Source organism: Electrophorus electricus, chromosome 15, assembly GCF_013358815.1.
Source record: "Electrophorus electricus isolate fEleEle1 chromosome 15, fEleEle1.pri, whole genome shotgun sequence".
Taxonomy (NCBI): Eukaryota; Metazoa; Chordata; class Actinopteri; order Gymnotiformes; family Gymnotidae; genus Electrophorus; species Electrophorus electricus.
Window position 1 is genome coordinate 14,151,717 of NC_049549.1, and position 24,928 is coordinate 14,176,644.

General features: G+C 41.9%; 2 protein-coding genes across 4 annotated transcripts in view; one reads left to right on the plus strand and one right to left on the minus strand.

Moving 5' to 3' along the window:
* rtn4rl1b (reticulon 4 receptor-like 1b) overlaps positions 1-5,318 on the minus strand; it is a 106,669-nt gene extending 101,351 nt beyond the window's left edge. The window contains exon 1 of the mRNA XM_026997665.2: positions 4,469-5,318. Coding sequence (XP_026853466.2) covers positions 4,469-4,481 — 13 coding nt within the window. The 5' untranslated portion in view covers positions 4,482-5,318. The remainder of the gene's footprint in view (positions 1-4,468) is intronic.
* Positions 5,319-7,811: 2,493 nt separating this feature from the next.
* dph1 (diphthamide biosynthesis 1) overlaps positions 7,812-24,928 on the plus strand; it is a 60,356-nt gene continuing 43,239 nt past the window's right edge. For 2 of the 3 annotated variants that reach the window (XM_026997812.2, XM_026997811.2), the window contains exons 1-2: positions 7,812-7,890; positions 12,323-12,472. In XM_026997812.2, the coding sequence (XP_026853613.1) occupies positions 7,842-7,890; positions 12,323-12,472 (199 nt within the window). In that variant the 5' untranslated portion in view covers positions 7,812-7,841. Of the gene's footprint in view, positions 7,891-8,811; positions 8,932-12,322; positions 12,473-24,928 lie in introns of all 3 variants that reach the window. The other variant, XM_035534467.1, reaches the window with a different exon arrangement.

A 24,928-nucleotide genomic window follows, 5' to 3' on the forward strand; every position in this document is an offset into this window, starting at 1 on the left:
GGTTAGAACTAGACGGTGTAGATTCCTTTGGTGTCATTTTTAACTGCTTCCTGACAGATCTTTACCCCTCATATTCTTCCAGGTCCTCCACATTCATAAACATGTTGTCTCAGCAGCACCTACTGCTATGACCTCTGCTTTGGCTGCAGGGCCTCACTATCCAAGCACTGCGCTGACACATCTACCCACAGGGGTCTGGGTCAGGAGGGGGTGCCCTCCCAAGAGTGTAATCAGGAGCTACCAGCCGCGCCTCTGGGCTTGACCCACAGTCCAATGCCACACAGCTCACAGAAAAACAGGAGCCTGTTTCATTGACAGTGTAAGCGCTACCCAGCGATCAAACACACAGAGGCACATGCATGACGGTGTGATATCCACAAAGGACAATGCAAGAATTCATGTGCAAATTATGCATTTATATAACTACTCTGCACAATTAAACAAGGTAGGCTGTTAATAGGACCCTAAGACATCACGTAAAAGTCACCTTTGAAATACCAACTTTGTGCGCATGCTGTTTACGATGCTTGTTGCTCTCCAAGTGTGTCTGAGTCGGTGAGTGAAAGAGGGAGTGAGAGCGAGCGAGCGAGTGAGACAGAGAGAGACCTTATAAATGCAGCAGTGCTTCAAAGTGTGTTATTTCTAATGCGCTCAGCGCTAGTTGTTTAAGGATTACCTTGTGGAGCAAATAAGCCTCATTATATTCATTTCCCTGAAAAACTATCAAACTGCAAATAATGAACAATAACTTTCACAAGCAGTAAAAGCAAAACAATGCGAATGTTATTTTGTTTGCAGCCTACCCATATGCCGTGATCGCAGTGGCCCGTATGACTAAATTGGACAGAAAAGTAGCACTATGGCAACGGGGCAACACTGGTGTGTTGCCCCGTACTGCAGATCATTAGCTGATCCTCCAGATATGCACAAACAGAACAGAATGCATACATGGCCATATTAGAGTCACTATCCTTTAACCATTACGGCTGTTAAACAGCCATCATCCCTTGGAAGTAATCACGTACAGACAGAGGTGGTTAGAGAAACCAAACTCAAGTAAAATTATTGTTAATTTGAAATATGACACTCAGTTAGAAGTAAAAGTAGTCCTGAAAATGATTACTTATGTAAGAAAGCATCTAAGACAAAGACTACTCCAGTAGCACGTTACCTCACTGGATCTCAATTAGTAATCAAAATATAACTTCAAAATTGCAACCTGATTTAAGCAGCACATAGAAATCAAATATATCTAAGAATAATTTCACTTCAAATTAATTGTTTTAAAACCTGGTGTTGCCACCTTTGAAGGAGACCTATTATGCTTTTTTGGGTTTTCTACTTTTACTCGTTAAATAGCTTTTTGTGCATGTCAACAGTCTGCAAAGTTACAAAGCCCAAAGTACACGCCACAGTGAGGAGACTTGACCCTCTCCCTGGCTAAAACACCCTGTTGGAATTTCAGCCATTTTCTTTGTTACAAGGTGATGTAATCACACAATAGTAAGTACTGAAGATTGTTCAGTTTTGTATCAGTGTGTGGTGAGGGGAAATTTCCTTCATATGCTCTGCCAAAGGTAGAACCACAAAGATGTCAGTGATTGAAATTAATTTGCCTCCCTGTTCCAGTTACTTTACTGAGTGCCTGGCACTTCACGGTGGACAGCTTCAAAAATCGTGCACAGTTCAAGGCTGGATCTCCGCATCTCCTAATCCTGAAGGGTGCGGCAGTTCCAATTTTGTGTAACCCAGTGAAGGATTCAAGTTCACAACCTTTAAGTGTGTATTATTGTGGATTTGTGCTGTTTAGAGGTAGATACTGTGACAGTTCCACATGTGTAGCTGCTTTAAGCTGTATATTCCGTGCTCAGATGTAGACTTCTCGGCTAATTATACAAATGTACAGACTAAACATTCATTCATGAACTCCAAACCACAGTGGGCTATCTGACCAATCAGAGCAGACTTGGCTCATCGTGATTATAAAATAATAAACACTGAAAATGAGCAAAATATGTCCCCTTTAAGACTTTGTTAGACTGGCTGGCTGGCTAACTATAGATAACTAATGGGTCATCATTAGTTATCTACGGCCAAGTTGCTTATAGCTAGCTAAACAACTGTGATCGAACGAAACGGCAATATATATAAAATATTTAATAAACCTTAATCTTTATCGAAAATGTTGATTTTTTTTTAATCTTGAAAGAATAACTCAATATGAATAGAATAGCTGACTTAGTTTAGCTGCTGATTTTGTCGCCTGTAGCTACTTCGCTTATATGTAGCCAGCCAGCCATTGTTTTTCTGTCAGAATGATGTCACATCGTAGCACTTTGTGTTCGTCTTAATAGCGCACATTAGCAGACAGCGCGGATTTTCCGCGGAGACAGATCAGCCTTAAATAAAAGGAGCGTTTTATCGCCTACAGGGAACCCTGCCCGTCCGCTGTTCGTTATGTCGGTCTACTTCTTGTTCTCCAGTTGGCTAAGTCGCCGAAGCAAAGCGCTGCCACTAAGGGCATCTGTAGGGTCTTTATGACCCTCCAACGCCTGCCTGTCCAGGTGCTGGAAAACCGGGAGGTAAAGGAAACACACAACGTGTGCGCTGAATTAAAACTATTTTTAAAATAGAAATGGTGGAACACACATGAATAAAAGTATAAAGGCTAAAAGGCTAAAAGTATATTGTTGACCTCGCAAGTGAAGTCCCCTCATTTAACGTAACTCAAAACGACAATTTGTTCAAAAAGTTACTTAGGTAAACGTAACGGAGTAAATGTAGCCTACTGCGTTTACTCTGAGTACGAGTAAATTATACATTTATTTGCTAGACGTTAAAATCTTTGAAAAAATATATATTTCTTGATATGCGTTGAAAGCTAATGTAATTAAAATTGTGGACTTACTGTTACAGACTACAGTTCATCTGTTGCTGTGCGCAGCTTGTCAGCCATCATTCAGCTCTTAATCGGTGGTGAGTTTCTGACCACCGGAGCTAATTTTGGAGTCTCATTTTGGGTGGCGGACCACTCTTGACCCAGCAATGGCACTGACACACACACACACACACACACACACACACACACACACACACACACACACCCCACCCACTGACATGTCGCTACCACGTCAGTGTCATTGATGCCAACCATTCTTCCCCGCAGTCAGGAACGGACCAGTAATGAACAGGGCTGAGCATGGATACAAGACGGGCTGTAACTGTACACCAGCAAAATGCACCTACGAGAGAGGCGTGCCTCATAAAGTGTCAGAGATGGTGCACCATCTCTGACACTTTATGAATGTTTCTAATAAAGGAGTGGGAAAGAAGTGATATTAAATCATGCATGATGAAAGTGTTTGTGTGTGTGTGTGTGTGTGTGTGTGTGTGTGTGTGTGTGTGTGTGTGTGTGTGTGTGTACCTATACCTATAACTGATGGCATCAAATCGGCCCATGATAAAATATTTGATTTGATATTGGCAATCATTTGCAATAATTCCCTTCTTTAAATATACTGCTTGTCGGTTTCCTGACGGGTGCTTCAGCTGTGTTTCGTGCGAACAGGAATAACAATTTTCCACGAACTAAGACCCGCAACTAGCGAACTGCTTTGATCCTCCCAGACTGACTGAATGCGCGTCGCGAGACCACGGTAATAATATCAAAGAACGGGTAGAAATTTGCGTGCCAACCTCCAAAAAGCACGAAAACGTGTAGTCTCGGAAAAGGCTCGCAAAAGTTAGAGAATTCTTAGGAATTTGTTTTGTTTTTGTACGAGAAATATAAGGGAAAGCCGGGTCTGCCATACGTGGCCAGGTGAGTCTCATTTTGACAGCACACCTACAATAATCCAAAGACAGCAACTCTCCTCCACTGACTACGACCGATCATAAACATATGTGGATTTTACTATTTCATAATAGTCCACTATCCTTTCCTGTAGTTCATTATTTTTATCCATCTTAAATACTGCTCCAATCCAAAAGTGCAATGAACCAGGGAAAAAATATTGAAGCCAACCCGATAGCACAATGTCTTCCTATGAACGAACGAGTCAAACTGCACTGCGGCATGCACCATTAATATCTTAAGAGTAATATTTCGTTATGTGAATAAATATTTCATTCACGATCGTCTTGCATGCGCTCATCCCGCACACGCGGACCGCGGACATTAAGGCTATATAATTCCAACCAAATTAACGTTTACGAAGTTGTAAGCCTTTGCATCAACTCCTAAAGCCTCACATGCCACTAAGCTCGTATATCAGTGATACATCGATTTAAGGCATATTCCTAGAACTAGAACACCACCCATAAGCACAGGGTGCTAAAATCTCCGTGCACTGTGTGCGTAAGACACCTTTTTCTCTGTGACATCGTCGCACAGCTGCAGCAAATGGACTGTCAATCAACTTATGAAAATTACGTAAGAGCACGTTAATAAGTTAGAAATTCGACTTACCCCGTCTAAACATGTTGGAAAGTGTTGATTCGTTTTATGCCCCTCCGGGGTTCATCTAGTCTTGCATTCCCGCCCAAACGTGATTTTGTTTCCACTGTCAATATGAAGCGAAGGGGATTTTGCAAATGTTGCTGGACTTTAGCTCAGCGTGCTAGTGGTGGTCTCGGATAGCTGCGGAGAGTTCTTGCTGAATTTCAATAGCGTGAATCTACAGGGATGTAGCTTGCTCTTGTCCTGTGCGGTCCTTGGCAAATAGAGAGCAGTCCAGCGAAAAGACACATGCTGCAGTCAAAACTGCCTTCTTATTCATGTCCAAGATACACTGAGGCAAAAACATCGGCAGGAGATCCCAGTAGTGCAGTTTATACGCCGATAACCGTACCGACTTCCCGCGGATAGCTGCTACGCTCCAGGCGCAAGAGAACGCACAATAGTTCAACGACGTTAAACCTTTAGATTTACACGCACCGTTAATGCGTTTTCGGATACCATGTCATGCGATTTCCAATGAGTTCGCCAAATCTTCTTTCCTCTATCACGCGATGAATCCCTCTTTTCAACTATCGCATGCGCTCTTAAAATGAGTCAAAAACACACAGCCGGGAGATGTCCGGAGATGTTCCGGTGCCACGGTGCAGGATGTCGACGGACTTACCTCTCCGAAACCACTGCCTTCAGATTTCCAGTCGAGTTATTGACCAGTAATGACATTTTAATCCGCGCTCAGACCGATGTTCGCTTCGTTGCGCACTGCGCGCAGTGGCTGAACAGTTTGCGTTTGAAAGGCTGAGGCTGAATGATGGTAAGGTCCTGTTCCTACCGAGAAGACGGGTGGAAAGGACGAGATGTGCATTAGATGAACACCCGCATCCAAGGAAATCAGCAATTGGCATTTGATTCGCGATTTGATACACTCAAGTGTGTGGTGGAACTCTACCCAGTCTAAAAATGCAACTTCATGTCAATTGTTCCTTTCACTTTGTGTAGGCCCTATCTAAATGCATATTAAATTTAATCCCTCTGTCTGTCTGTCTGTCTGTCTGTCTGTCTGTCTCTCTCTCTCTCTGTCTCTCTCACTCTCTCTCCAATGTGGAGTCAATATGTAGCTTCTTAAGTGAAGCCTGAATAACAAATGTATGGAATTTAAGGAATTTCCAAGAAAATGGTTACACTAGTTCCCTAAACGTTTTGGATGTTTTGATGTGTTCCCTAGAGGCTTGGGAACAGTGTTAATTGTTATAGAAATGTCCTTTTAGTACTGCCTAGATTGTCTTTGGGCATGGAAACATTTTCAGTACATCCTCAGAATCTTTCCAGGAGGTTCAAAATGTTCCTGCAACAAGAAGTAGAGAAGTCATTTGGTTGATGATCTCAGAGGCTTCTCTTTAGGCAAATGTTTGTATGGCAGTAGTATCATATCTAATTTGATTTCCTCTTTCCAGTCGAATTTCATGTACACAACTCATACATAAATAAATGTATAATTTTACAAATTTGATCTCTGTTTCAGACAGCTATAGATTTCATTCTGACTCCCTAAAACTGTTGTTAGGGATGTTTGACATGATAGATAAGCACATTTTCTTTTACATTTCAGCACTATTGGTTTGGACATTTGATTCCACTTGGTGGTCGACAAGGCAGGGTCTATCTTTATCTCATACCCTTTTTCGTCATCACAGCACTCTGATGGTGATGCTACAGATGCTAATGTACCTTTTTCACAAATAAATTACTTTGTTATTCTGCTTTCAAATTCAAATGGTGCATGCTTAAGGGACATGTAAGTAATATTTTCTCCCTGGTAAAAAAATAGATAGTTATGCTGGCGCTGGGTTATTGAAGTAACCACATTTAAATAGTTTTGGGTCTCTGAAAATGACTGTTATGCTATTGTACACACAGATTTCTTTCAGTTGAGAGAATTTTGTATAAATAAAGAATAGATTAGAATTGCATAGATCATTTATTAACAGTAGCAGCACATAGGAGTTGAGAATTTGATTTGGAAATCATGATTTGGAAAGATTATTATTAATCTTAACAGTTCTGATTAAACATTACCAGGAAGTGATCTATTTTTAGTGTTTGTTTGTTTATCTTTATGGAGAGGCATTATAAAATAAGCAGGAAATTGTGCATGAGAGAACATACAGAAAAGTTGTTCCAGAATTTGTGTATTTTTATTAATATTATCTCCTGTATTATATTAAAACGTTTCTGCTTTGAAAATACTCTTTAGTTCCAGTTCAGGTTAGCTTTCAATCGTTATTGATGATGCTTATGAAAGACAGCGAATTTGAACATAATGTTGTGGGACTTTGATTTACAAAATCTAAAAACAATCAAAAGGTAAAGTTCTAAAGTTATAGTTTTAGATATAGGTTTAGATATAGTTTTAGCAGCCTTGGCACATAAAGCAGACATGGTTAAAATTTAATGCCCCATCTACAGAATTTGGCAGGTCAGTGCTGAATAGAGGCTTCAATGGGGAATCTCAACAGCAATGTACCATATAGTCATAATTTTATATATATATATATATATATATATATATATATATATATATATATATATATATATATATATAGATAGATAGATAGATAGATAGATAGATAGATAGATAGATAGATAGAGAGAGAGAGAGAGAGATAGATAAATGCAGTATAAATGATTGAATGATTACTTTTTTTCTTGATTGGGTCCTTGAGCAAAACACTTCTTAAGTCATAGAGGCAGGAGTGCAACTTTAATTTATCCTTCTTTCCTCAGTTTCTAAAATGCTGTAGTAGAAAAGCCTTATAACTATGTGCGGTGCTAAGCAGCCCTGATGCAGTCTGATGAGGGACTAGTTTTATTAGTTCATTCATCGTTAGATTCTCACCAGCTCAGCAGCAGTAGCACAGGAGTTAAAAGGCACTGTCAAAAGTAAAAGTTCTTCTTCAAAATATGACCAAACGTCTGTAAATGACAAGTCAGCAGTCAATTAAAATTATCCATAAGTTGCGGCACACAACTAATCTATTGGGTAATTCGAACTAATTAAATTTTTTTCCCTTTGTTGGGAATTTACAGAGAAAGTAGCAAAGGTGTTTAGGGGTCACTACGATGTGCTGCGCAGCAAATGAGACAAAAATCTCTCTCTCTCGTTTTAACTCAGACGAGTTGACGGCGACTGACAATATGGAGAAAAAGGGAAATACGAACAAACAAATATTGTAAACCAACAGTCTAAGTATTCACTAAACAGTGCTCCATAGTCAACCCACGGCCACAGCAGCACATCAGGAGTGAGCACATCGATAGTCGTTTAAGTGCTCTGTGCTCTTCTGGTAATGTCTTTCTCTACCCACGTGGAATTGTTTGCGGAAAGATGGCAGCGCCCAGTGGAGAAATTGAAGTCGTTACTAAAAAGGCAACAGGTAAACATCGATGTATCTTTTTTCAAATGTTTTTGGTAGTGGAATACAAGTTTTATGATGTAATTAATGAATTTTTAATTTTTGCTACTTATATTTAAGGTTCACGTCATTTATGAAGCAGCGGGTTGCGGTTGTGTTAGTATTAGCTAGCGGTAGCTAACATTAATGTTCTGGAGGAATAAAACATGCCGTCAGTTAGGTATTGGCAGATAACCCCTGCCTGGTAATGGGGAATTCGACGAAATGTATTATTCTGCCGCTGGAAAAATATCTGGCGTGCGGCGGCCTGCAGCTTTTGGAAAACGAAAAGCTCACAGTCCTCACGTGTGTGAACTGCAAGATGAGGCTGCACAGGCATGCGAACTTCATAGCGGTGTGTGTGAAATGACAGTGACTGTTGGGTTTAACGCTAGGCTTTCGTAGTCTGTAATATGAGAAATGTAGGCTAAACTTGCAGGCTGATCAGTTTTGTTTTAAATTGAGGACAGACAGGATTGTTTCACTTTTTGTCCCAAGCAATTTTGATTGATTATCTGTACAGTGATGTAAAGCACATGTTTTATCATGTGGAAACACTTGGGTCGATATTGACCATGTTTCAAATGTCAAGTAAGGCACTTTAGATCATGGACGGCTCCCGTTTTTCTGTCTTTCAGAATTCAATAGGTTTCATTCTGAATTTTTAATAATGCAATAATATATATTTTTGTCATCTGCAAACAGACTGTTCTGTTTCTGAAAGACACTAGTGATTTGCAAGATATAACATTACACTATCCTGGGACACATTTCTACATGGATTATGTTCTTGGTGTATGTTGTGTTCTTCCATAATTCTCTGTAATAGTTTATGTTGGACTGTCTGGTCATTTCAGATTACAGATCATTGTCACAAAGTAAATTTCTCATTTCACTGCCTAGCAATGCCCAGGCTGGGAGGAGCACAGCATCACTGGCTGGCAATGCCACTTGAGAGTTAAGTGCCATGCTCAGTGTGGCAAACTGGTCATATCAAGGATTCTGTTTCTACCAACCTTTCAGGTCACTGCCCAGTCTAACTGGCAGCCCTCTGGTTGCTGGTTGGCTTTTCATACCACTAGACTCTGTCACAGATAGGCTAGTTGGCAGTTGGCAGATAATGACACGCCATTGCAGTACTTTTCCCATCCTTATTTTTTTAGTAATGCAACAAAAACTTAATGGATTTGGCTATGAGGAAAGTTTTGGTTTCTCTGCTGGTGCTGTACTGATTATTCAGCTATACTATGACCTGATGTACTTGCAGTGATGGTTTTTTAGCCCTTATTCTCTAACTATGTCTCTAACTATGACTTCATCCCTGGCCTCTAACTATGCTTCTAACTATGACTTCATCCCTGGCCTCTAACTATGCTTCTAACTATGACTTCATACCTGGCCTCTAACTATGCCTCTAACTATGACTTCATACCTGGCCTCTAACTATGACTTCATACCTGAGCTCTAACTATGACTTCATATCTGGACTCTAACTATGACTTCATACCTGACGTCTAACTATGCCTCTAACTATGACTTCATTCCTGGCCTCTAACTATGCCTCTAACTATGACTTCATACCTGGCCTCTAACTATGACTTCATACCTGGCCTCTAACTATGACTTCATACCTGGCCTCTAACTATGACTTCATACCTGGCCTCTAACGATGACTTCATACCTGGCCTCTAACTATGCCTCTAACTATGACTTCATCCCTGGCCTGTAACTATGACTTCATTCCTGGCCCCTAACTATGACTTCATACCTGGCCTCAAACTATGCCTCTAACTATGACTTCATACAAGCTTCTAACTATGCCTCTAACTATGACTTCATACCTGGCCTCAAACTATGCCTGTAACTATGACTTCATACCTGGCTTCTAACTATGACTTCATACCTGGCCTCTAACTATGACTTCATCCCTGACCTCTAACTATGCCTCTAACTATGACTTCATCCCTGGCCTCTAACTATGCCTTTAATTATGACTTCATCCCTGGCCTATAACTATGCCTCTAACTATGATTTCATACCTGGCCTCTAACTATGACTTCATACCTGGACTCAAACTATGCCTCTAACTATGACTTCATACCTGGCCTCTAACTATGACTTCATCCTTGGCCTCAAACTATGCCTGTAACTATGACTTCATACCTGGCCTCAAACTATGCCTCTAACTATGACTTCATGCCTAGTCTCTAACTATGACTTCATCCCTGGCCTCTAACTATGCCCCTAACTATGACTTCATCCCTGGCCTCTAACTATGCCCCTAACTATGACTTCATCCCTGGCCTCTAACTATGCCTCTAACTATGACTTCATCCCTGGCCTGTAACTATGACTTCATTCCTGGCCCCTAACTATGACTTCATACCTGGCCTCAAACTATGCCTCTAACTATGACTTCATACCTGGCTTCTAACTATGACTTCATACCTGGCCTCAAACTATGCCTGTAACTATGACTTCATGCCTAGTCTCTAACTATGACTTCATCCCTGGCCTCTAACTATGACTTCATACCTGGCCTCTAACTATGCCTCTAACTATGACTTCATACTTGGCCTCTAACTATGACTTCATACTTGGCCTCTAACTATGACTTCATACCTGGCCTCTAACTATGACTTCATCCCTGGCCTCTAACTATGCCTCTAACTATGACTTCATCCCTGGCCTCTAACTATGCCTTTAATTATGACTTCATCCCTGGCCTCTAACTATGCCTCTAACTATGACTTCATGCCTAGTCTCTAACTATGACTTCATCCCTGGCCTCTAACTATGACTTCATTCCTGGCCCCTAACTATGACTTCATACCTGGCCTCAAACTATGCCTCTAACTATGACTTCATACCTGGCTTCTAACTATGACTTCATACCTGGCCTCAAACTATGCCTGTAACTATGACTTCATACCTGGCTTCAAACTATGACTTCATCCCTGGCCTCTAACTATGACTTCATACCTGGCCTCTAACTATGCCTCTAACTATGACTTCATACTTGGCCTCTAACTATGACTTCATACTTGGCCTCTAACTATGACTTCATCCCTGGCCTCTAACTATGCCCCTAACTATGACTTCATCCCTGGCCTCTAACTATGCCTCTAACTATGACTTCATCCCTGGCCTCTAACTATGACTTAATTCCTGGCCCCTAACTATGACTTCATAACTATGCCTCTAACTATGACTTCATACCTGGCCTCTAATGATGACTTCTAACTATGCCTATAACTATGACTTCATACTTGGCCTCTAACTATGACTTCATACCTGGCCTCTAACTATGACTTCATCCCTGACCTCTAACTATGCCTCTAACTATGACTTCATCCCTGGCCTCTAACTATGCCTTTAATTATGACTTCATCCCTGGCCTCTAACTATGCCTCTAACTATGACTTCATGCCTAGTCTCTAACTATGACTTCATCCCTGGCCTCTAACTATGACTTCATTCCTGGCCCCTAACTATGACTTCATACCTGGCCTCAAACTATGCCTCTAACGATGACTTTATACCTGGCCTCAAACTATGCCTCTAACTATGACTTCATACCTGGCCTCTAACTATGACTTCATAGCTGGTCTCTAACTATGATTTCATACCTGGCCTCTAACTATGACTTCATACCTGGACTCAAACTATGCCTGTAACTATGACTTCATACCTGGCCTGTAACTATGACTTCATACCTGGCTTCTAACTATGCCTCTAACTATGACTTCATCCCTAGTCTCTAACTATGACTTCATACCTGACCTCTAACTATGCCTCTAACTATGACTTCATCCCTGGCCTCTAACTATGCCTCTAACTATGACTTCATCCCTGGCCTCTAACTATGCCTCTAACTATGACTTCATCCCTGGCCTCTAACTATGCCTCTAACTATGACTTCATACCTGGCCTCTAACTATGACTTCATCCCTGCCCTCTAACTATGCCTCTAACTATGACTTCATCGCTGGCCTCTAACTATGCCCCTAACTATGACTGCACTCTAACTATGCCTCTAACTATGCCTCTAACTATGACTTCATACCTGGCCTCAAACCATGCCTCTAACTATGACTTCATTGACTCTGCTTTCAGTTTTGGGTGCTGCAGCTACACATTGCTGTGTTGCTTTGATGAATGCATTACAGCACACCAGAATAAAAAGAAACAAGCGTAAAGCTGATTGTCCATGACCATTCGGTATAGACTGTGCATGTTCAGCTTCTTATGTAGTAGATGCCTAAGAACTAGAACTATGAGGCACCTAGAATCTTTATCCCTAGGATAAAGCCAAAAGCCTTACACAGTCGATTATTTACAGTAATAATGGACTTATCTTTGTTTTCATACCATTTCCTGAATGCCTGTTTTTTTTTTTTGTTGTTTTGTGCAGCCCGAGCCCCAAGGAGGGTCGCTAATCAGATTCCTGACGAGATTCTGAAAGACCCAGAGCTTCTGGAGGCTATTAGAGTCCTGCCAGCCAACTACAACTTTGAGATCCACAAAACAGTGTGGCGCGTGACTCAGGCAAAAGCCAAACGAGGTGAGTTGGATGCTATTAGTAGTATCAGCAGAGAAAGATCAGAAACCCATTGCATGGTACATAAGAGGACACTTGAACCATAATTGAACCATAATTAGAACGACAACTAGACATTAGGGTCCTATTAGGTTCCATGACAGGTAGAAGTATGTGTGATCTGTAAAGGAGGTCAGACAATCAGTACTTTTGTAGTTTCTTAGTGTATTGGGTAACAGTCCTCGACTGGGGTTCAATACCCTGTTCGGGAAAGTGCACCACGCTATACCAATAAGAATCTTTGGGCAAGACTCCTAACACTACACTCCATCTACCTCTGTGCCATGACTGATTTTGTAAGATACACTGGATTAGAGAGATGAGAGCCTTTGAAATGCAAAAATGTAAATGCATGATTTGTAAAATAAGTCTTTTTACAGCCCGTTTATTTCAGGTATGAGCTCTCTCTCTCTATATATAATATATATAAAAATCCTCCAAACTTTCAGTACCAACTGTCTCTACTTTTTCCACTCTGTGTTTCTGTACATGGACCAAGTGTGACTTCCTATCAGTCTTCCACAGAGTAGCTGCCTCTGCTGTTACGACGGAGGTACAGTGAGGGCAGAGGTGCTTTTAAAGAGAAACACCGAAGCAGGCTGCTCAGTACGCTGCTCATTAACTGCCATTGCAGCATTGGCCTTTTGCGTTGCTAATATTGCACAAGGCTACAGTATGCAAATTATCGCTCTAAAAGCAATGCATTTTTTCTCTTGTTTGCTTTGAACATCCTGACCAAACTCACATGTTTCAGAGGAATGTGCGGAGGGTATTGGAATGAATCACAGCATTTATGTAAGCCAACAAATATGAACAATTTTAGGAAAAATAAAACTTAACCATTACACATTAAAGATCAGCCATGCTTTTTAAAATTTTTTTTTAACAAATCGCAGCACATTTCAAAACCACTGTATATTGTATTAGAATTAAAGTGTAATGTTTTTGTCCAAATCAAGATGGCTGATTGGTAGACTTAAACCCACTGGGGAAATGGAAGTCCCAACCAGCAAGGCGTCAGTTGTGAATTCATGCCAGTTCCTCACCTTGATAATACAGCGCCGAAATGACACATTTCAGGCCTGCATTGATGTGGGCAACAACAAGTGGCTGTTTGATGTTGCGAATGCGTTAGCAGGTGGCTGGCGCCGCGCGCCTGCTCCCCCCGGAGCGCTCGCCAGGGCGGATGTATTGGCCCTTTGTTGTGTTATGTTTTCATTAGAAAGCCTGCCTTCTCCCTGAACACACAGGGCAGAGATCACCTTATCGACTCCACGCCGTCTTCCTGCGTCTCTAACCCACTCCTCTCTGCTCGTGACGAGTTTTGGGACATCATCATCAGTCTGACCATGTCTGTAAAAAAATGCCACGTTTGGGGTTTGAATTACACGACCCATGTCAGATCTGCAGAGAAACTGCACATAACCAAATGCTGCACAAACTGTAAATTGGCACTCAGGGCATTTCAGCGTGTAGTACATATAACTCAGGATGTAGTGGTTGCTTAATGGAAACCAGAGCTAAGTGGCAATTAGAGTTAAATTTGACCCGATCATTAAGTGTGTTTATTGTAATTGCCCAGGGGAAATTAATTAAGGTTCTAACATTTTTTTTTTTAATTGCTTGACACCAAAGAAAATCAAGACTTTATAATCAAACATAAAACAAAGCATGAAAAGAGCAAGATGTAAAAAATAAATATAAGGTAATAAGCAAATAAAAAACAGACAAAATAATTCACCTGCATTTTTAAAGCCGTTTGACTTTTGGTGAAAAGCAGCGTGCCTTTTAATGTTCCTAATAGCCTGCCTTCAGATGTACGAAGCAGGGATGGAAGAGAGGAAAAGACAGAAACAGCTGCCAAGAAATCAGCAGCACAGCCGCAGGCCAGCACGAGAATCGCCCGCGTAAAATAACGCTTCATGTGGAGCGAGTCTTTGTGCACGCCACGCCAGCAGCAGAACACATCTGTCCTACGTTAGTAAGGAAACTGCTTTGTTTTACTGAACAGTCATGCAAAGTTATTTGGAGCACACAAAAGCGTTATGTGCAGACATTTTAGTCCGAATGAGCTTGTAGAATGGATAAAAAGTGCAAAGGGGCAAAACAGATATGCTGTTACTTATTTTGAATAAACTTTATGTAACATTAAAATACATTTGAAGAGAAAACAACCACAGTTGCTGTGTCAATGTTTAAGCAAGGATGCCTAATGAATGCCTAAAGGAAACAGAGCTCCAGATACTGAGGGTGAAAAAAAGCCCAAACGGGTTGCTTGTATGAACCGGCATTTGATAATGGAGTACTGTGTAAGTGAGTAAGACTTGTAGTTTGTATCTGTAGCAGCCAGTACTGTATAAGTGCGGTAGACCTGTAGTTTGTGTCTGTAGCAGTCAGTACTGTATAAGTGCGGTAGACCTGTAGTTTGTGTCTGTAGCAGTCAGTACTGTATAAGTGAGGTAGACCTGTAGTTTGTGTCTGTAGCAGTCAGTACTGTATAAGTGCGGTAGACCTGTAGTTTGTGTCTGTAGCAGTCAGTACTGTATAAGTGCGGTAGACCTGTAGTTTGTGTCTGTAGCAGTCAGTACTGTATAAGTGAGGTAGACCTGTAGTTTGTCTGTAGCAGTCAGTACTGTATAAGTGAGGTAGACCTGTAGTTTGTATCTGTAGCAGTCAGTACTGTATAAGTGAGGTAGGCCTGTAGTTTGTATCTGTAGCAGTCAGTACTGTATAAGTGAGGTAGGCCTGTAGTTTGTATCTGTAGCAGTCAGTACTGTATAAGTGAGGTAGGCCTGTAGTTTGTATCTGTAGCAGTCAGTACTGTATAAGTGAGGTAGGCCTGTAGTTTGTATCTGTAGCAGTCAGTACTGTATAAGTGAGGTAGGCCTGTAGTTTGTATCTGTAGCAGTCAGTACTGTATAAGTGAGGTAGGCCTGTAGTTTGTATCTGAAGCAGTCAGTACTGTATAAGTGAGGTAGGCCTGTAGTTTGTATCTGTAGCAGTCAGTACTGTATAAGTGAGGTAGGCCTGTAGTTTGTATCTGTAGCAGTCAGTACTGTATAAGTGAGGTAGGCCTGTAGTTTGTATCTGTAGCAGTCAGTACTGTATAAGTGAGGTAGGCCTTTAGTTTGTATCTGTAGCAGTCAGTACTGTATAAGTGAGGTAGGCCTTTAGTTTGTATCTGTAGCAGTCAGTACTGTATAAGTGAGGTAGGCCTGTAGTTTGTATCTGTAGCAGTCAGTACTGTATAAGTGAGGTAGACCTGTAGTTTGTATCTGTAGCCGTCAGTACTGTATAAGTGAGCAGGACATGCAGTTCCAAACCCTTTTTTTCTTGTGACAGCCCTTTAAATATGGCTAAAGTACCCTCATCTACACTGAACTAGCAACGTCCTAAATTTGTTTATTTAATCTGATATTAAACTTGACATTAGAAGACATGAATAATATTATTATCCTGAATATCATTACAATGAGGGCATTTACATGCTCTACAACACCTATTACTGGCAAAAATCTCACTTAATTTGATTAAAGTGTCATACACAGCAATACCAGTATTATGTAAAAACAAAAACCACAACCAAAATAACAGTTTACATGGTCATGGTGAAATAGGATTTAAAGAGCCTAATGTTAAAATCAGACTCCTACACATGCGAGCTTAACTGTAGCTAAGAGCAGAGGACCCCACCTAGAGTCCTTCATTACGTTAACCCTTTGGCCTTGTCACGTGACTCGTGTTGGAGGCTCACAGTGGCACAAAAGGCTGATAGCATGGCGGCTGCTGCTCGCAGTCCATTAAAATGGCAGCCTGACCAGTTATAGCCTTAAAAGCCAAGACATGAATTTTAAAATAAATTCTAAAGGAATAATAATAATAATACCGCTAGCCAATCTAATAATGATCGAGTGGGTGAAAGATGCTCCTTCTGCCTAGTTTTTGAGTTGTTGTTGAGGTTGCTCCTGCTACATTTTAATAGTTGGCAGTTTTTAAGGTAATCTGGTTTAATAAATAAATGAATAAAATAAAGTGTTGGCGGCGTGTAAGTGGAGAAAAGGCAGAAGTCCGTTTGCCAGGAATTCTTAAGGAAGAACTCCTAAGAAAGCAGTTTTAGTGGGTGTGGGCTGTAAAGATGAAACCCAGTACAGCACCAGGGTTCCTAACATCAGCTCAGTCATATGCGCTGGTGCTACAGGTACTAAACCAATTCTAGGCGGTTCTGGAGCATCTCGTGTCTCTGTGGACGTCAAGGCTCCTGTTTAATCGGAGGTTCATCTCTGTGAGATTTAGCAGTTTCCGGTTTGTTTGGCAACAGAAATGTAAAATTCATTTAGCAAAATGATGCCCTGTCTGTTGTGTGACATGTGTAGGTCTTGGAGAGCTGATAATAGATGCGCATATCACCAGATTTTGTTTTTGTGTTTGAATTTGCTGTAAATTAAATATCGGCTTTTGTCGTAGTCATTAGTATCTGCATACTGCTAATGGTGTATCCTGCAGACCTGCATATTATGAGGGTACAGTATAAGTGCTAGCCTAACCAAATAATGGCATAACCTTTTTTTAAGCGCTAATTTGAAATGTTGTTGCACATGTTGTGCTATAAATGTCAAAAGGCTTTGTTTCTGCATTGTTTACTCACTGATGGCACAAATGTTCTTCTATAATCAACCCAATAATCCAGTACACAGGGCTAAAACCAGCCCACTAATCCAGACCTGGGATTTTAGACCAGCCCACTAATCCAGACCTGGGATCTTAGACCAGCCCACTAATCCAGACCTGGGATTTTAGACCAGCCCACTAATCCAGACCTGGGAGTTTAGACCAGCCCACTAATCCAGACCTGGGATTTTAGACCAGCCCACTAATCCAGACCTGGGATTTTAGACCAGCCCACTAATCCAGACCTGGGATCTTAGACCAGCCCACTAATCCAGACCTGGGATCTTAGACCAGCCCACTAATCCAGACCTGGGATCTTAGACCAGCCCACTAATCCAGACCTGGGATCTTAGACCAGCCCACTAATCCAGACCTGGGATCTTAGACCAGCCCACTAATCCAGACCTGGGAGTTTAGACCAGCCCACTAATCCAGACCTGGGAGTTTAGACCAGCCCACTAATCCAGACCTGGGAGTTTAGACCAGCCCACTAATCCAGACCTGGGAGTTTAGACCAGCCCACTAATCCAGACCTGGGAGTTTAGACCAGCCCACTAATCCAGCGATCAGAGTTTAGATGCCACATGCGGAGTTCATTTGTCGGTCTGAGGGCTCTTGTTGCTCTTTTGTCCATGTGCTGTACTGCTAGTCCTAGCAACACTAACGTCTGCGGCTGTGTGTGTGTGTACGTGTGTGTGTGTGTGTACGTGTGTGTGTGTGTGTGTACGTGTGTGTGTGTGTGTACGTGTGTGTGTGTGTGTACGTGTGTGTGTGTGTGTACGTGTGTGTGTTTGTGTACGTGTGTGTGTGTGCGTACGTGTGTGTGTGTGCGTACGTGTGTACGTGTGTGTGTGTGCGTACGTGTGTACTTGTGTGTGTGCGTACGTGTGTACTTGTGTGTGTGTGCGTGTGTGTGCGTGTGTGTGCGTGTGCGTGCGTGTGCGTGCGTGTGCGTGTGCGTGTGCGTGTGTGTGTGGGTGTGTGTGTGTGTGTGTGTGTTCTTGTGTGTGTGTGTGTTCGTGTGTGTGTGCATATGGAGGGGTGTGTGTCTGTACGTGTGTGTGTGTGTGTGTGTGTGTGTGTGAGTGTGTATGTGCTTATCCAGCCCAGGCTGTTCTGTTCTCTCGTCAGCGCCGGCTGCTGGCACTTTGGCATGTTTTCCGGTTTCCTATGGCATTTCTAAATCCGCTGTGTACAGCGGTGCAGCTGCTCGGTCCAGCAGCAGCATCCGGCCTCCTGCTCATCCTCTTGGAGCTCACTCATGGACGGTTGGAGTGATTTGTCAGCCAAGACTACCCTGAGCTCAGTAACCTTTTAACGTTAATAAACTCGCCCTTTCCCAGGTAATGGCCTGTCCGTGAGCATCCCGTCCAAAAGAGGGCGTTCCTTTAACCTTTTGTTGGAGAGCGGAGCAGGCAGGCTCCCATACACTCCCCGTTGCCCCCCCCCCCACACCATCTCAAGATGGCTCCTCACGGGCCATGCTCCTTCCGTTCTCTCGCCGTTCTTATACGGTGAAAAAAGGGACTGGCTTTCGGTTTGTGGATGGCAAGCACTCCCCAACTTACCTCGGTGCTTCACTTTCAAGGCCAGCTGCAATCATTTCCATAGCCACCCCATACTGCATTGCTGCACGCTTTATTGGTCATCATCTGGCTTCAAATTACAGGTAATATAAAACTGCCTGGATATGCATAACCACTGGCATGACATCAGACCTTGGTAATTTTATTCCCAGTGAATCACAGCCTTGTAGGACCTGAATAATGAGATGCGGATGCGTGTGTGTTTGGTAAATGGTTTCTTGTTGCACGGCTAGGCATTCTTACATGTCTGACGAATCAAGCTTTTAATATAACCCGGTGGTAATCATGCCAAGTAAACCTCATTTGGAATTCACTAACCTTAAGTGAAGAAACTGAAACTCTCATTGAGTTAATGAAATCTGATAGACCTCAGAAATGTCACACTCAAGTTCATCCACCATTGTTAAGCTATTTAGAATAAACATCTTGGCCTCACTGACTGCTAAAGGTTGGCATGGCTAGCTGTTGGTGTTTTACAGTGTCTTCCTCAGGGATGGCTAATCTGGGAAGTTGCGACTTCCTGCTGACAGACGAGAGATTTGGACCATTTCTGCCCACTTGATAATGCATTAGTCATTTTAAAGTAAAGATTTTACGATAACCAGATGTCCTTTTGTAGCTCAGGGTATCTCTAGCTAAGCCTAACCTTCATAACACCATCACACACAGCTCCATGTCCAACATCAGCACTGCAATTTGTACTTTTATGGTAGTTATATGTAATTTAGGATATATATGAAGATCACAGACCTGTAAGTAGTCTAGAAGACCAACCATGACCCCACAGTCATACCGGTGTTTTTCCATGCTCTTTGCGTTGGTTCCTTCCTTCTGACTACTTTCAATGGATAAGAAGGTGCATTACTGCTCCTCTGATACAGGCTATTCTACACTACTAGTACTCCTAATTTAGTGTGAAATGTAGTTTTTAAAAAATGTCTATAATATTATTGCTAGGGCTGCATAATGTATCATTTCTTGATCCATATTGCAATGTTGACTTCCACAACACTGATATTGCAGAAAGGTTTTATATGAAAATGAGCTCTCCAACACATCACAAAATTTCTTCTTCTGCACTGTGAACATCCTGACCGATATCAAACATCACAGATGAGCCTCCTGTGGGTGTTCTGGTGGCATTCTCGTGATCACAACAAGTGTAAATAACTTTTGTTAAAAATAATTCGGGCCAATCTTTAATCGCATCACAGGGTGTTTTCAGTATATCCCAAAGGATGTCACAGTCGCCAGATGTAGCAATATAATTGCAATGTGGTAGTTTTCTCCATATTGTGTGAACTGAAATGTGTGTTTCTGTCACACACACACACACACACACACAGACACACACACACACACACACACACACAGACACAAGGTATGCACTTTGAGTCAATGCAGGCCAGGAGGCCTGCTGCAGGTCAGGAAGAGAACCAGTAATCGTGTTCTTTCATAAACGGAGCCCAGGGCCCTGACTTTGGGGCTGAACATGGCTTTTCCCAATCATGCATCGGAAATGCATATATCCAGTTGATTAGGCACTTGGAGCCTGGGGGAATTTTAAGCGGCACATTAGCCAGGATAGTAGGGTGTTCAGCAACTTTGCCTCAAGCTTGAAAATAAGAGTATAAGAGTGCTGATTGACTGCCTGTTTTTTGTTAGACCATTTCATATTTTTAAAGCAAACATCAGACTACAAAAGAGGTGATGAACAACATAAAAACAGAAACAGTCAGGGAAAAAACAAAAGATCTGAAGGTCTTATTTCCATCGTAGTCCCTTGGTATCTTCCAGGCCTTCCAGAAGAAAAGCTCCTGCATGTCACCTGACTATGCTATGATTAGGTTCTGCAAAATCAACATGTCATTTTTCGTTTTCTTGCGCTAATGAAAATTGCATTGCGAGTTGCCCTCTCAGAATATAGGTAATTGTGACGGAACCAAAAGGACTGCTAATTGGTCATGGTGTGTCTCCCGAGGCAAATCACGCATCCTCTGTGGTGTCTGTGGTAAGGAAGGCAACTCTGTAATAAATTCCCACTTCAAGCTTGCAATTATGCTTCTCATTTATGGAAAATGTGTGTTTGTGTGTGCGTGTGTGGCACATGTTTTAGCAGTTCTAGTTTGCGGCCTGTTTCCAAGACAACAGTGCTGGACATCCAAGCATGACGCTAGTTTGCATTAAAAACCTGGGGGTGGATTGGGGGGGTTAGGGGTATAGTGGAGATGATGGGGTGGGGGGGGCTAATCTTTGCTATTCAAGCACAAATATGGTACAATTATCTTGATTAACGATGTTTCCCTGAAGCTATAGGCCTCATCTGACAGCTGTAAACATTGTGTTGGTTAAAGATTCAGGAACTGGAAGCATGGCTTTGCAGTAGAGCATGATCTCATTACAGTCATGCAGCCTGCCCCTGACAACGCCAGCATCACTAATTTCAGTCGCCAAGTAATAGCATGCTTGCCATGTAACATGCTTAATCACACTCAGAACATAGATAATGGCTATCATGGACTTGGGAATTGTGTCAAGTCTTTACGTCTATAGAACAGGGAAACTTTACCTTTGGGCAACACACAAATAGCATGGCAGAAATTGGATCAATAGATCTGAATAAATGGAGCTTACTTTTTGTTTGCTGTTTCTAACCTTTATTTTAGGCTCCCTTGAATCACAATAGACCTCTTTCTCAACTTTGCCCTGGAATTTTTTTTAAATTACTTTTTAGATATTTCTGCTTAACCATTATCAGCAAAATGAACCTATTTAGTAATAACCTGCCTAGGAGACTTTAATGTTATGCCTCTGTAACTATCTAGCAAGCCCTCACAACCCACACCCACCAATCACAACACACATCCACTTCTCCACTCTCAATCACCTGTTTATTGAATCATTACACACACCTGTTCCTCATTTATCCTTTCTCCCATTTAAGCACCCACAGGTACCCGACTTCAATGTTTTGTATTTAACATCCTTAGCTTCCGTAGGGACTGTTGCCGAGCCGATTTTCTGCGTCTGTTACGACAAAGCCCTTTTTCTCTTTCTTGTTTGCTTTTACAAATAAAACCATTTTTGAGTTCACCATTTGGGCCTTGCTCCTTGATCACAATGTCACAGTTAATTAAAGTATTGATTAGTTCTGGCTATTGTTATGACTGACTGTTGCAATCAGCATTAACAAATCTGTCCTCTTTCCCACTATTCATGGAAACGTATCCACATTCTTATTCACATTGATTTTACTCTGATTTCCTGCATTCCATTTCCTCAGAGTACAAGAGACCTCAGCTGTCAAGGACAATTGTTCTCATGGTGGCTGTTTTTGTTTGTTTGTTTGTTTTTAAAAGTATTGCCTTAATTCGATCCAAAAGGGAGTGAAAAATGCATACTATGCATGTATCAACTTTTATTTGTAAATCTTATTCTTTAATTCAACATAGTTATTGATGTATCAAGCTGGCATGGGGGTTTATGCAAAATTGATCAGTTCTGAGGAAACAAGACTTATAAGTTTATTAGCCCTTAAATATACTTTCTCAACACCACTTGCACTGACTGGGTTGTGGATGCTCGTTACAGCACAGCAGTGTTGCTGGTGCTGTGAGCGGTCTGTCCCCAGAAACATCCAGCCAGCTGAACCATCATGGGAGGGTAAAGTCCTGCACGGTTTGGACCATTGTCAAATAGTGGAAATGGCTGATATGGAAAAATCCTACCAGTGGCTGGAAGAGACTGGACTGGAAGATGGCACGGAGGCACTAGTCATGGCAGCACAAAAACAAGCCTTGAATACAAGATGAATAGAGGCTGGGATATTCCAAACCTGAGAGGACCCTAGATGCAGGCTGGGCAAAGATGCCCCTGAGACAGTCCAGCACATAGCACTGGAATGCAGGATGCTAACATGGAACACCATAACCAGTGGCTGGCATAGTATACAGAAATGTCTGTGCCAAATACGGGCTGGAAGTTTCAAGGTCAAAGAGGGATACACCCCCACAGGTGGTGGATAACTAACCAGACATAGTGATGATGGACAAACAGCAGAAGAGTGCCGTAGTGATAGATGTAGCCACATCAGGATCAAGGAACATGACAAGTTTGAAAAAATACCTGCGGTTGAAAGAAGAGCTAGAAAAGATGTGGAAGGCGAAGGCAACAGTGGTTCCCGTGGTAACTGGAGCACTGGGGGCTGTGATGGCCAAACAGGGAGAGTGGCTTCAGTATATCCCAGGAGCAACATCTGACATCTCCATCCAACTAAGATTCTACACAAGACCATCAAGCTCCCATTCCTCTAGGTAGAGGACACAAGAAAAAAAAGGCAAGTGGAGAATCTTTTGTATATATTGAGAGATTCTTTACTTAGCCTCCTCTGTCAGTGGTGTAACCCATTGAGTTATACAGCTGCGATATATAAAATCTCTCAACCAGTATTTGGATGAAACTGCCCCAGGACCAGGACAGTCTAGCCTTCATTGAACCATTCAGGATGGGTTCCATCCTTAGCAGCTGGTTAATTTATGCTGCTAGGCACTCATGGAGAGTAGTTAGCTTCTTTAGCCAGTAGGTGTAGATCATGTCAGGACCTGGAGCTGTCATACTTCATACTTGAGACCTTTTCTTGGATGTCCACTCAGTCTCCAGCTTTGGTGGGTGCTGTTACACCGCCATCAAGAGTACGCTTTGGATGGCTTGTGGGAGAACATTGTGTTTATTCTCTCCTGGCTTGTTCTTCTCTTGTGTACCTCTTCAGGCAGGCAGCCAGAGCTGTTAATCTTCGCTTGGCAGTCTCCAAGGCCTCAGGTGTGGATAGGTCAGCCTATTGTCCTTCTCAGGTACTTTCATCATGCCTTGCTGCAGTTCTGATATCTGGCTAACTTCTCTCCATGTTGCCCTAATCTTAGCCTCCAGCCTCCTTCTCCATGGAGGATACTGCTCCTTGATGCTGGTCATCTTGTAGCCAAGCATCTTAAGTACCACTGTTGCTATGGCACGTATCAGCTAGTTGGTCTCAGTGATGGTCACAGTAGTGGTCATCCGTAATGCGTCCAACAAATCTTCCAGCAGCCCTTCAGGTACCTCACTTGGACTTAGTCTGCTACAACTTGTGTCCATCTTGGCCATAATCTTCAATATCAGGTGAGCAGCTCTGGTGTGTATGTAGTGGTCAAGGTGAAGGTTGGTTAATTACTGTATTAGTGTAATTGGATTCAGTTTAGTATAGTCGATAAAACATTTGCCATCTTTCTGCATTGGGAATAAAAAAGCATATCAAGACAGTGCTTGATATTTTTCTGTGTACTTCTATATTATTGATTATTTGCCACACCAGAGCTTCTTGGCCAAACGTTACTGTAGTTATTATTTTAGTTAATGTGTCTGAGTAATGTTTTTATAACTTATGATTCACAGTGTGTTGAGGAAGCCTCCTGGCGCCTAATAAACATTTCAAATGCATACATCGGCTTAACCTCAATATAGCCACATGCTCAACTACAGTGTCAGCAGGTGAATGAATTGACATTTGATATTCCCAGCATTCCCTGCCATCTGGTGGCAGCATGTATTTGCGTGTGCTTGATTTTTTTTTCTTTTTAAATTATCGAAAAAAGAGCATGATTTACTAAGTGCTGTCACATCAATTCTCTGGTGAGCATATGGATAGTGTTGAAATGTCTTGGTAATGATTCTTCTGATTTTCTTCATTTACTTTCATCCGTTCTGAATTGGTTCTTCTTTTAATGTGTCCAAAATCAGAAAGCTTCAGTGTGCTTATCTGGGCTTTGACTAAAGAGAGTCTTTTAATGAAGCCATCATGCAAATTGTGTTTGTTGTGAACAGTGTCTTTTCATAACCTAAATCTAGGATGTCTAGGATATTAATTGTATATTGATATTGATGAACTAGTCCCGTATTCACAGTGGTTCTTAAAGTAAGAGTGCTGATCTGGGGTCAGAGTCCTTTATTTGCCATGACCTTACTGACAGGCCCTCCTGCAGCACTTCTGCTTCTGAGAAACTCTAAAATGCAGACATGAGGAGACATGTGAAGGAGTCACCTGTTTAGCCAAAGTTCCAGAATAATCCAATTTTCATTTTGGGTTTTATAGTGTACTTCTTATCCAAAGTTGGTAGCAAGAGATTTTTCCCTT